This window comes from Rattus norvegicus, chromosome 20 (genome assembly GCF_021556685.1).
Source record: "Rattus norvegicus strain SHRSP/BbbUtx chromosome 20, alternate assembly SHRSP_T2T, whole genome shotgun sequence".
Classification (NCBI taxonomy): Eukaryota; Metazoa; Chordata; class Mammalia; order Rodentia; family Muridae; genus Rattus; species Rattus norvegicus.
Genome location: NC_141553.1, coordinates 19,464,341 through 19,477,875, shown reverse-complemented (window position 1 = coordinate 19,477,875; position 13,535 = coordinate 19,464,341). Strand labels below are relative to the sequence as shown.

At 45.8% G+C, this 13,535-nt stretch overlaps 1 protein-coding gene across 52 annotated transcripts in view; it reads left to right on the top strand.

The window, feature by feature from the left end:
• Positions 1 to 13,535, top strand: part of Ank3 (ankyrin 3) — a 624,211-nt gene that overhangs the window by 536,780 nt on the left and 73,896 nt on the right. For all 52 annotated transcript variants that reach the window (XM_087597726.1, XM_087597706.1, XM_087597744.1 and 49 more), the window contains 1 exon segment: positions 8,771 to 8,877. In XM_087597726.1, coding sequence (XP_087453852.1) covers positions 8,771 to 8,877 — 107 coding nt within the window.

Below are 13,535 nucleotides of genomic sequence, written 5' to 3'. Positions count from 1 at the left end.
TGCTATGATAAAACGTTGTGAACAAAAGCAACGATAAAGAGTTTTGTTTGGCTTTCCGAGGTTTCAGAGAGTAAAACCCATTGTGGTGGTTGGGGGCAATGGGGCAGGAGGTAGAGGGGTTGGGGAAGCCACAGTCAGCAGGCATGGTGGCAGGAATTGAAAGCTGGGGAATCACATCTTTAGCCGCAAACACAAAACAGAGAGCAAACAGGAGGTGGGACAAAGCTAGACTGAAGGTTTCCCCAAGAGTTGTAGGGACCTGAGTTCCAGCCACACCAGGAATGGGGACATTGATACCATGAAGAATGTCAGGACCAGCCAGCCTGTGAAGCATAGCTGGCGATTTTATGGAAGACGTTGTTAAATTCAGGCCTAACCACGGGGTTGAGTATGAGCCCAAGCTCATCATTTGCATAGCAACAGTCGAGAAGAAGGATGCAGTGGACTTGACAGCACTGTCTTATCACGGGGAGGTTGCTGAGGGCACCTGATAGGGTCACAGCTGGTGGGGCAAAAAGGCTCACCCACCCACCCGGAGTCTTTTTGTGTGAGAGACTCAGGCTCGATCTGGGGAAACTGATGAAGTCCTCCTGCCCAAGGTCATAGACACCCACGCCTCCTACCTGAGCCACTGCTAATCATCATCTACATGATATCTATGAAAAAATAACAATGTCACAGTCGTTTACAGGCAACCTTGATTATTCTGGGATTCTTTGGAGCTTGGGGAGGCTTTGGGTCCTTTTCCTTCTCACGTCTCTGAAATTTTGCTCCTCCTGTCCTGCCTCAGAAAGGCTCAGGATACAGATGTGTACAGATGTGTACAGATGTATCTGGCTTTCTACATGGGCTTCAGGGGCCAAACTTAGGTCACCTCTAACACCTGTCTCTGCCTCCTGAGTGCTTGGGTTACAGCCAAAGCCTACCACACTCTGCTGAGAGAGGTGTTATCTGCACTTTACAAACAGAAGCCTGGGGCTGGGGAAGAGCTGAGACTTGAGCCTCCATCTGTTGGGTGCCTGGAGCTCAAGTCCTGACTCCTCTGAGGCAGCCAGGTTACCCTGACCCAGTGTAGGGCCTATCTTGAAGCACACTGGGCAGTGGGAGAGAGGGAGGGGAGGAGAGAGGTTCCACCTGACACCAGATTATTTTGTCATCTTGCTACTTGGAAGGCAAGTGCTCTAAACTGAGCAATCTCTGTAGGCTCAGTTTCCACTTAGCCAATGTTGTTCAAACCAGTGGTTGCTCTCCCCTCCCTTTCCCCATGATCTGGAGCGTGCCCAGACCTAAAGTTCGCACAGAGAGATGCAACATTATGTCAGTGTAAGGAGCAATGCTCTTCTGCTATTTATGCCTTGGTGCATTAGGCTACCATGAATTTAAAATTGATGTTATTCTTCACCAGTGGAATGAGTCCATCCAAGCCAAATTAAAATATATAAAGGCAGGCTTATTGGGAAGCTGTTTTGGGGCAGGTTCAATGTTCCCAAGGGACAAGGTCAGGGGAGTTGCCATGGGCAGGAAGAGAGGGGAAGAAGAAGAAAAAGAGCATGTTTGCAGAGGGAGAGAGAAAATTCAGAAATGCAGAGAGACAGGGAGAGACCAAAATGTCTGCATTATATAGAGAAGAGGTTCTAAGAGACGGGTAGCCCAGCCACTGCAAAGTCCCATATAAGGACTGAGGGATGCCGGGAGAACCTGGAAACCAGGTCTGCTCTCGTATGTTAACTATGCACCTCAGCTGCTCGTGTCAGGTCAGAGTCCCCCCAAAAAATAATGATTCTTCCCAAGTTTAAGAGAAATGAGCTGAGACAGATATCAGATAATCAATCCGGGCCTTTGATTAAAGGTTTATTTTTTAATTAGGGGTGTGTGTTTGTGTGTAAGTATATGCGTGTGCATCATTTGGGTGTCCACAGAGGCCAGAGGCATCAGATCCCCTGGAGCTGGTGTTAAAAGCATATATGACTGTATGAGGGTGTTGGATCTCCTGGAACTGGAGTTACAGAGCGCCGTGAGCTGTCATGTGGGTGCTAGGAATTGAACCTGGATCCTCTGGAAAAATAGTCAGTGCTCTTAACCACTGGGCCATGTCTCCAGCCCCATAACTTTTTTCCCCCCTGGGTATTTTTTTTTTTTGGTTTGGTTTGGGTTTTTTCAAGGTAGGGCTTCTCTGGGTAGCCCTGGCAGCTCTGGAACTTGCTCTATAGACCAGGCTAGATCTGTCTCTGCCTCCTGAGTGGTAGGGTTAAAGGCATGTACCACCACCACCTGGTTTCCCCTCCCTGTAGGCCAGCCACTGGAAGTAGGGAAGCTGGAATGGGGTGGAGACCTTAGCAGCAACCTATAGCAGAGAGGAAATCTGTACGTTTGTAGACTTTAGAGCCGCATTCTCAACCTGTGGGTCACGACCCCCTCGGGGATCTCATGTCAGGTAATCACATTACAATTTATGACAGTAGCAAAATTACAGTTACAAAGCAATAATGAGATAACGTCATGGTTGGGGGGGGGGGTCACCACAACATGAGGAACTGTATTAAAGGATTACAGCATTAGGAAAGCTGAGAACCACTGCTTTAAGGGTAGCATTCTCTCTCCTCCGCCCCTCCCCTCTCCGCCCCCCAAGCTCAGAATGGAACGGTCTCAGGGCATAGCAGATCACTGAAGGTACTGAGTAAGACTTAAAACAGCGTTGTGGAAAGCTAATCCTACTGTCCTTTGCTACCTCAGGCCTGGTATATCCTCGGAGTTTGACAACTTTAGGAAGTCTGTAGATAGGATGTAAAGTAAAACTGACCTCCCTAGGGCTAGCCTCCGAAGTGCTAACTCCAGAACCAGCTTTGTTAATGGTTTGCTTAACAATGCACTCCTTTCAAAGCATTACTCGTGATCACGGGGAAATCGGAACATTAGTATTACCTACTCCCTGCCCTACCGTACACACAGGCACAGGGAAATTTTGACCTGTATTGCTGCTGTGAAGTGGAGTATCCAGCCCTGCTCAAGGCCTGGTCCTTGTGTTCTTTGAGGAAAGAGACAGCCTCATGGCTTCCCCCATCCCACCCCCATGCTGGACACCGTCTAGTCTGCTTTGAGGAGGAGGCTCTCCTTGACATGCATTGGTTTAGTGGCCTCATCTGGCTGCTCCCCCAGAAAATCACACTTGCCTTTCCTGAGATTAGAGGCCCTGAGTTTTGGGTGTGGCCTGTTGCTAGGTGACCCATTGGACACTGGTGACACTGGTCTCTCAGAGTAGCAGAGCTAACCGTCCTGGAGAGGAGACTTGATACCCACTCTGGCAGTATGGTAGAAAGCTAATCTTAGACTACCCTACACTACCTCGGGTCTGTTATACACTAGCAGCTGGTCTATACCAGGAATATATACTATACTAGGGTCTGGGATATACTAGGAGTATACACTATATACTTCTGGCACTGAGGGCTAACAGTCAGCACTTGGGAGTGACTGGACGATACAGCCAACTAGATCTCACTCTCTCTCTATCTCTCTTCTTCCTTTTTCTTCCCCTCCCCCCTTTCCTCCCTCTCTTCATCCGTCTCTTCCTTTCTTTCTTCTCTCTATCCCCCCTCTTCCTGCCCCTTCTTCTATACTTAATATTTATTCCCAGATTTGGGCTTTCTGGGCGTGTCCTGGTTTGTAAGACCGACGTGTTCTGTTTATTTCCAGACCTGAGCTTCAGGGTGTGTCCTGGTTAATAAGGCCAGTGTGTTCTTACGCTCTACTCTCCTCTGATGTGGAGGGCGGCCGGGATACTATTTTTGGAAAATATTAAGCTCTTGGAGACAGTGACCTCATCATTTAGTCAGGCTCTGGACTCCCTTGAACAGTGTGTGATTGTAATAACGTCCGAAGATGAAGATGAAGAAGATGATGATGATGTGTTGTTGGTCCCTTTGACAAGGAAGCAAATGTCCCTATGAAATTGGTGTGGAGTTTTTAATGCACTGTCCTGCCACTGTGTGCCAGCCATGACTTTGTGTTGCCAGATTTTTTTTTTAAGTCTCTGAGAGCCTCCCTTTCCTTAACTGTAAAATGAGTGTAATCAAGGTCTATAAGGTTCTGGGGACTTGGAGAACCTAAGGTAGGCAGTCTTCACTTAAGGTACCATGGATTGTCGGAGCACTGTTCAAAAGACGGAAACCAAGGGGATAACTTACTCCTGTCATCCCAGCACCCAGGAAGCTAAGGCAGGAGGATTGCCATGAGTGTGAAGCCAGCCTGGACCATATCGTTTCCGACATAGCAGCTCTGGCTGCAGAGCAAGAATCTGTCTCAGAAACAAAACAAAACTTTTAAGAAGTTAGCACTTTTTGAGAGAACAAACCAGACCTCGGTTCTGGTCAGATGTGTGCGAATACTGAAGGGAGCTGTCTGCTGGTACGACATCCCGTGGAAATGTCTGGAAAGTCCCAGGGGTTGGCCTGAAACTGAAACGTTTTGGGTTTTGTTCTTTCCCTCAATAAATCATCATCTTTGAACAAATAACCTCACATTAATCAAAGTCCTCTGGAGAGAGTAGGCAGCACTTCGCATTTAAAGACGCCGCATTGTAGTTTTACAGTAATATGGCGTTGGTGCCAGGCCATGATTTACAGTCCTGCCAAGTCTCTTATCAACCAGTGAAAGACAAAGACACTGGGAAGATGGGGAAACATGCCAAGGACCACAGGCTGGCGGCTGTTGCCATGGAAACGATACAGTGCAAAGGCGTCCCCCTGAGCTCATTGGGGGTCAGTTGCTGGATGTTGGCTTTGTCTGTACCAAGTGGGCATGCAAACTAATCCCCTAAATACAGGCGCCCTCTGTGCCCAAGGCCAGGAGTGTCCATAGGGTCGTCAGTACCCTCGAAGCAGCAGATGCTGTCGTGAGAAGAGTTGCTGTTTCTACTCGAAGACGCAGGCCTTAGCACAGGACTGTGGATGCTGGACCCCAGCTGTCCCTTCTAACTCCTTTCCTGAAATCAAAAAGCTCAGATAATGACCCCACATTTCCAGAGATGTTGTGAAAACTGGGCCTGGAAAGGTCACAGTCACCTTTGTGTCACCTCCAATAAGTTAGCAGTAGCAAGGGTGGTCTCCCATAGGAGGTGCCAAGAGGAGTTGCCAAATCTAGCTATATGTGGCTCAGTCCCAAAGCTGAATTTTTTCATTTGGCACCACGTTGGTCCTATGAGACCTAGAAGCCGAGGCTCATGTGGCCCCTGCTAGCGTGGGGCTCACTTCCTGTTTGTGGTTGACCTTGAACTCCTATACAGGTGTGTGCTGTTACGTCACGTATATTGTGCTGGGGGGGGTCAGACCCAGAGCTTCGCGCATGCTCGGCAAGGACTCTGCCAACTGGGCTGCATCCCCAGCCAACTGCTTCCGGTTTAGTGGTCACCCAGCAGGTGCTCAGCTTAGCCCTTTACATGGTTCTTGCTGGAGCTAAGGCTGTGCTGGAGCCATGGTGTCCCTACACATAGGTGCTGAGGACATTCTGAAATGGTGCTGGCATGTCTCGGCTCAGTTTTACCGAAACTCTAGCTGTACAAAGTGTGTGGAGACGGTTGGAAAGGAAATTACCAATTCGCGATCTGCCTATAAAACCGCAGGTTTGACAGAGTTGCTAGTATTTTGCTGAGGAAACTTCCCCCGTTGTAAGAACTTTCTGGCGGCTCATATTTAAGTTATTCAGACTCAGAACCACTCGTAAACCAACCTCCATGAAAGGGAAAAGCGGACTCTGAGAAGAAATTATTCTGGTACCCAATATTGGACTGAAACGCTGCCTTTCAGAGGCACGTCAGCACGGGCTCCCCGGTGATGGTCAGCTGTGTTGTGACTGGACTCTGATGGGCGACAGAGCTACAAGAGGCGAGGAGAGGAAGCAGATCTAAGGGAGTGTAGGATCCTGGCAAGTTGGCACATCCCGCCTCGTGAATATTACATGGTGGTGGGATACCTTTCTGTGTGGCATAATTCCTGGTTTTAATTATTAATGTCACCAGTAAGTTTCTCAGAGTACGGAAGGTAAATAATTTACTGTAATTAACAAAGAGGTGAAAGATTATTAATTTATCAGACTAAAAAAAAAAGTCCAAATGGAAAATAACCGAAGGGCCTCAGATATACAATTGTAATTGTCTCCGCGATCCATTCTCCCACCCCGACTCACTTACATCACCAAAAATACTAAAGTGGCTTTGCATTCAGTCCCTGGTCCCTCTCTGACTGTTGGCTGCTGTTATCTCTAAAAGCTGGTCTAAGAGGTTAGTAGATACGGCCAGACTGAAAGTGAGGTTCTCCAGGGGTTCATTGCTCTCCAAGGTCAATCTCAGTTCTGTCCAGTTGTGTAAGATTATTTGTTTCTAAGGTTTATGTTAGCTGTGTGTTCCTGAGTGTGAGTACCTGTACCACATATGTACAGAGTCTTGGGAGGCCAGAAGAGGGTGTCGGAGCCTCTGGAACCAGAGTTACTGATAGTTTCAAGCCCCTGTGTGGATGTTGGGAATCAAACCTGGGCCCTCTGTAAGAACAGCCAGTGCTCTTAACCACTGCCGCCATAGCTTCATCAAATTCTTAACACACACACACACACACACACACACACACACACACACACATGATATGTCTTCTCTTATTAAACGCAGTGCTAGACATTCCTCATTCATTTTTTCATTTTCCTAGGGCCTAAACCCTAACGTACATAGAACCAATTGCTCTACGGAGTATCTGTTCTAAATGTCAGCTCTGTTGTCTTCGAAGGCTGAGGACGTAGCTTGCCATGCAAGTGGTGAGAACCTGAGCCCCAGCCCCAGAACCACATAAAGAGTGAGGCTTGGCATCGCGCTTGTATTCCCAGTGCTGAGGGAGTCAAGAGGAAAGATCCAGAAGGCTTGCCGTCAGCCAGCCCAATCAAATCGGTGATCTCCACTCAGCAAGATACTTGTTTTCAGCTCAAAATCATTTACTATACAGCAAAAGACGACCTTGAGGCCCTGACCATCCTCTGGTGCAGTGGTTCTCAATCTTCCTTATGCCGAGACCCCTTAATACAGTTCATGTGGTGACCAAGCCCCCCACACACACCATGAAATTATTTTTGTTGCTACTTCCTAACTGTCAGTTTGCTACTGTTGAATTGTAATGTAAATATCCGTGTTTGCTGACAGTCTTAGGGGACCCTTGTGAAATGGTTGTTTGACAATCCCCTCCCCAACATACATACACACCCTGGTTCCCTACGGGGTGTGTGGCCATCTCTGTCTCTAGGTTCTGAAATTTCATGCGGATGCAGCTTCGTGGGCACAGTGGTGTCTCTCACTCCTTGTCACACAGTGGATCCTTTTACTCTGAGAACACAAACTTCAGATCTGGAAAAGGACCTTGAGTTGTTTCTTTATTATCTTGTTTCAATTTCCTTCTTTCTTTCCTTCCTTCCTTCCTTCCTTTCTTCCTTTCTTTCTTTCTAGAAGTGTTGGTTGGTCAGTTTGTAGAGCAGGATTTCAACCTCTAGTGTTGATCTTTGATTTCTTATATTTTTTCTTGGCCTCTTAATTTTAATATTCTTTTGGTGTGTGTGTGTGTGTGTGTGTTGCGTGTGTACATGTGAACATGTGGAGCCTCTTTCTGCCTCTGATTTCTTTGTGAGAAGGCCGGGATTACAGATGTGTGTATTGCAGCCTGCTTTTTATGTGGGTTCCAGTCGTTGAGCTCTGGTCAGCAGGCTTGCATAGAAGTTGTTCTACTACTGAGCCATGAGTCCTACCCTGGATGGCCATTTTAATTCAATCAAGTTTTTGTTGCACTGAGGGAAGTACTTTGGAGCCTCCTGAATCTCTGTTTGAAATGCTGGCATGATCTTTGGGCCCATTTTCCAGTATACATTCTATGACTTCATCTACTTTCTCGTGAAACTGTTGACAAGCTCCCACAAGCTCCGTGGGATTTTTCTGGGTAGGCTTTCCACCTCCCCCCTGCACGGTCCCACAGTTCAGCTTCTGTCTGAAGAAGACCGTATGTAGCATGCTTGAGGCTGCCCAACTGTCTGTCAAAACCTTAGTGGGCTTTGTCTCCTTCAGCAGCTGTCTCTGTAGACATAAACACTCATTCTGTCTACAATTGCAATGGTCAAATATTCCCAAGGTAAACATGACAGTCAAGTGCCAGCTTCCTGATCTCCGACTCTCTGGCGTTTCTCTCTCTGTGCACGCTGCCCCCTGATACCTCAGAGTGTCTATGTTCTAATCAGGCTTTCTTGCTGGGGGAGAGACTGTTGTCAGCCACAGGATCCATGGGTATCAGAGTCATCAGGATTGTATTTTGAGAAGCGGGAAGAGATTTTAATTTGTTGGATTAATTTGGGCCGGAATCGAACTGCTGAAAAGCATGTAAATTAATTTCTCAATGTTTCCTTTATCATGCAGACGACACCAGACTGCTTTCTTAGTATTTCCACATGCAGTATTTCATCGGTACACTATATTGATTTTTTTTAAAAATGTTCTTCTCGGGGTTGGGGATTTAGCTCAGTGGTAGAGCACTTGCAAGCACAAGGCCCTGGGTTCGGTCCCCAGCTCCGAAAAAAAAGAAAAAAAAATGTTGTTCTAAGCAGACCCTGGTGTAGACCTCATGAGCAGGATTCCCAAATTTATTATATCAACTGTTTATCCGGACTTCTGAAGAAATGCAGACGTGTCTTGTGTGTCAGAGAAGCCCAGTGTGCCGTGTGGATCGTTGATGTCATGAGCCGCTTTGTTTTCCAGCACCTTCCATTCACGAGGGAGTTTGACTCCGACTCCCTCAGACACTACAGTTGGGCAGCAGACACACTGGACAATGTGAACCTGGTCTCCAGCCCTGTGCATTCTGGGTAAGTGCCCGCACGTCGCTCCTCTTCATTCCATTAGACTCCACTGCATTTATTGTTTAGTGTTCCGTGCATATCGAACACCTTCGTACCTGCGAATACATTCACCTGTGAAATACATGCTCATCAGTGAGTGTGTGGTTTGCATTTGTAAATCATGCAAAAGTATTTTGGGGACAAGTCTGGTTTTATTCCTGAAAGTGGAGCATCAGAAAAACCACTGATTGTTGATACAGCAAAATTTCCTGGCTGTCGTGGTCTTTGAGTCTTTAACATTTCTTTTCAATGGAAAAGATTTAACGCGAAGTTATTTTTCTTAATTTTTTTCTCAAATGAGGCTTTTTTTCTCCATATGCATCTGATTTTTTTCTTCACTCTAAAACTTAAATACAGAGCTCGGGAAGTGGCTCAGTTGGTAAAGTGCTTGCCATATGAGTATGGGGACCTGGGTTTGAGTCCCCAGTACTGTGTGTAATCCCAGAGCTGGAGAGGCAGTGCAGACTCTCGGATCACTGGGTCTGCAGGCCAGCTCTCCCAGCCTAACGGATAAATGCCAAGTCAGTGAGAGACTCTTGAACCAAAAACCAAGATAAACATGGCCGGGGAAACAGCACACAAAGTTGGTCTCTAGCTTCTACATGCAAATACACACAGGAACATGCTCAGCCACCTATGACAACATGCATCTACATACTACACACATGCGCACGCGCACACACACACACACACACACACACACACACACACACACATCAACCGTGTTATTGATTTGCCTCACTGATTCGGTGTCCCCTGTAAACAGGACTCTGCTGTTGGTATCTAGTTCCTATTGTTCGGCATCAGCCCGTGTTTAATAGATGGTTTGTTTTATGCCATGCCATTTTTTTTAAAAAAAGGAACTATAAACTAGAAAGCTTCCAATTGACTTTTGGCACCTTTGGCATTCCCAAAGTAAAGTTGCAATTACATTGTGTTACATTATAACTAGAAAACAATGACTCTTTAAAAATAAATAAATCTACTTTTAAAATGTCACATGCCAATCTGTGTACCCCAGATGTGCTGATAAGAACCACATTAAAGAGTTCCTCATCCCGGTCTCCTATCAGAAGCCTGAATAGTGGCCAACTGTGACAAGTGATCGGTAATCAATGCTCTTTTAGATGCTGGAGTCTTTATAGGTAATTTACTTGTGAGATAATGGATAACCATATCAATGGAGAAGAACAATTGTTAAAATGGTAACTAGTGGTCTGGGAAGACAGCTTAGTGGATACAGCACTCGGGCAAATATGAGAACTGGAGCTCAGATCCACACAATCCTGTGTAAAGCCCGCCACATCAGCAGTGCCTGTCATCCCAGCATCCCTGAAGAGAGATGGGAGACAGAGACTGGAGAATCCCTGGAAGCTGGCTGGCCAGCCAGCCTGGAGTTTGCAGTAGTGAACAACAGACCTTACTTCAAATAGGGTGGAAACTGAGGATTGGAGTGCACTATGGCACAGGCACATACACACAAGAAATACACACACACACACACACACACACACACACACACACACACACACGGGAAGTATACACACACATATATGTATATATGTTATACATAGCATATACACACAGGAAATATATACATACACATACATACATACAAGATATATATATACACACGCAGGAAATATATGTATGTATGTGTATATATATACATATATACACACAAGAAATATATATTCACATATATACACACACGAGAATTATATATACACACAAGAAATATATATACATATATATACACACACATGCAGGTAATATATATATATGTGTGTATATATATATATACAAGAAATATATATACACATATGTAAATACACACCCACAGGAAATATATAATATATATATATGTATACACATACACATATACCCAGGAAGTATACACACATACATGTATATATGTTATATGCATTATATATACACATGATACTAATAAATACATCAGGACCCTTTTCTTTAGCTTCTCTTGGAAACAGGCATTTACACAGCACACATAATGACAGCCAGAGAAGTCCCACTTGGGACCGAAACCCCTGGTGCCAGGCCTGAGGACGGCACTCTGAGCTCCCAAGGCAAACCTTGCTCCCAGGCTGTCCCACAAATGCTAAGTGCCGTGGTTCTGTTTTCTGAGGTTTCTCCATTTGCTCATCATTGACATTGTCTGTTGCTTGCTTCTAATGACCGTACATTAATTTCTCCCATTTGCTTTCTAAATTATTTTGCAGCTACTCGTCTCCGCTGCCTCAGTATGACTCAAGGTGATAACCGTGCCCTTTGTGTTTTTCCTTTGTGTGGCATCCCTCAGTTTAGATGGCGTCCGTGTCTGTAGTGTGTCCGCACCCGTCACCCTGCCATTTGCGAAACTAGACGCCTCCGCATAGCAGCTGTAGGGTTGCGTGTGGGGCTCATTACGTGATCTGAACAGCAGCACGGATAGAGAGGTTTTGAAGCATCACCTTTGTGTGTTTCTCTCTGTTTCTACGACACATGCTGTGTGTCCTTGGGTTTTGCTCAGCTCTCGTCCAGACTGAGTCACAGTGCATCTCACGGTGTCTTTGCACACTCGTGTCCTGCTTCATCTACCCCCATCTTCCCTTGATCTGTTAACGCTATAAAATTCAAGATTTTAGGATGCTAAATGGTTGCAAGCATCAACCATGCGCCATGTACTCTGAACCACCGGGTAGGAGGTTTGGCCATTCAGATCGTCTTAGGCATTCACTCTGTTTATTCTGGTAGTGTTCAGGGACGCCACAGCCTTACATTGGCCCGAGTCACCTTTGTACGCTACCTTGAGAGAGCACTCAGCTAAATGTTACCCTGGATTTCCATCTGCCCATCCACTATTTAGCAAAGTCTTCCCTGTGCCGTTTCTAAGCACACAAAGTTCTGCTCATGGATTGATTCAGCTGACATTGGTCATGTGTTGGCCGTGTGCTGGGATTCTCCTAGGCCCTGCGGGTGCTGTCTGGAGTGTTTTGGCCCAGCTGTAGTCAGCGTGACATCCCTGATCTGGGCAAACACTGCAGTGTGCACTTGTACTCACACAAGTAAGATTTCAAGCCCAGAGTTTGAAGTGAGCCCTCCAGACACCTAGAGATAACTGATTCACCACTAATCACAGAGAGAACCAAGACTCTTCTCCCTGGCTGCTTTCTTATCTCGTTAAAGTGCCTCTGTTGTTGATGAAGTAAGGTTTATCACGGTTTATAATGAGTGTGTATCTAAGCAGATGATTGATCCTTGGAACAGAGAAGGAAAGAGTATTTTTATCGTCTCCTTGTTTTTGAGACGGTCTTTCCCTCTCCTGATTTGAATATTCTAGAGGCAAAAAAAAAAAATCTCTCACGATTACTAGAGTAAAAAGTAGCAAGCACACAAAATAAAGGAGAGAAAAATAGTTAATCCAAAAATGTAAGCAAAAGGTGAGTCCGTTCACTGACGGGCAGTTGGATCTGGAAACAATCAACCAAAGGGCTCTCTCCACCTCATTGGCTCGCCATGGGGATGGCAGGCCAGTTTGCCTGAAGAAGTCTCCCTTGCCAGGAAACCAACAGATCACTCAGGGGCTTCAGATCGGTTGATGGGATGTTAGTTAGCACAAAGCTTAGACAATTATATAGAAAAGAATTTTGATGGATAGGATTATCTTTTCCTTAAAATAACATGATAGAGAACTGTAGTTCTTTCTGATGCTCACTCTCTGGTGCTATGGGAATCCTGTGTATAAAAATCAGCTGTAAAAATCAGCGTGTAAGGATGTGTTTGTCGCCCTCTATTTGTTCGTTGGTGTTTACCAAAGTGCCTGTCACTGACAGAGGAGGCGTTCCCTCGACATAGCCACACCCAGAAAAACACTTTCCTTATTCGCCCTGACACGGAGGCAGATGACAAACATAGACCCTCTCAAAAATAACATCTAAGCTCCATTTCTATTACCACGTGGCATATTGAGATAAAGGTAATGTTTTAATAGCCCCTTAGCCTCTATATTTTCTAATGGACGTTGAGCAAAGTTAACCCCTTTCCATCAAAATCTTAGCAAGCCTAGTCACCTGCTCGCATTTTTGTATTGTTTCATCTCAATAAACGTCAAGAGTGTTGGTATGGGTGACTGTCCCTTTGTCTCACAAGTCATGTGTTCTATGCTACGCTGTGGAGTTTCATCCTATGTGTACTGGGGTGAGGTCCCATAAATAAGTTAGGGGAGAATCTAGTTCGAGTAAAAATGACCTTTGATTGTCCTCTAAGCCATCCTCAAAGTCTACAGAGAATGGTGGGCTTTCTTTTTTTCTTTTTCTTTTTTTTTTTTTTTTTTTTGCATCTGTATTCCTTTCATAGATACCGTTAGTTCCAATGAATATCACCGTCCCCTCTCTGTATGCCTCCGCTGACTTCCCCGCCTCCTGGGCGGGGCTTCCTTCCACCGGAAACCCATCTCTGCCCTGAGATTGAGTCCCGTGCATGCCTGATGTGACTCCACTAGTAACTTGCAACTGTCGTTCCAGGGAGGGCATGGCAGCTGCCTTGTCCCGTACTTTGACGTTGAATTTCAAGCTCTGTGCAGATTGCTACTTCCGTCCCTGACGCTGTCTGATCTTCTCCCTACA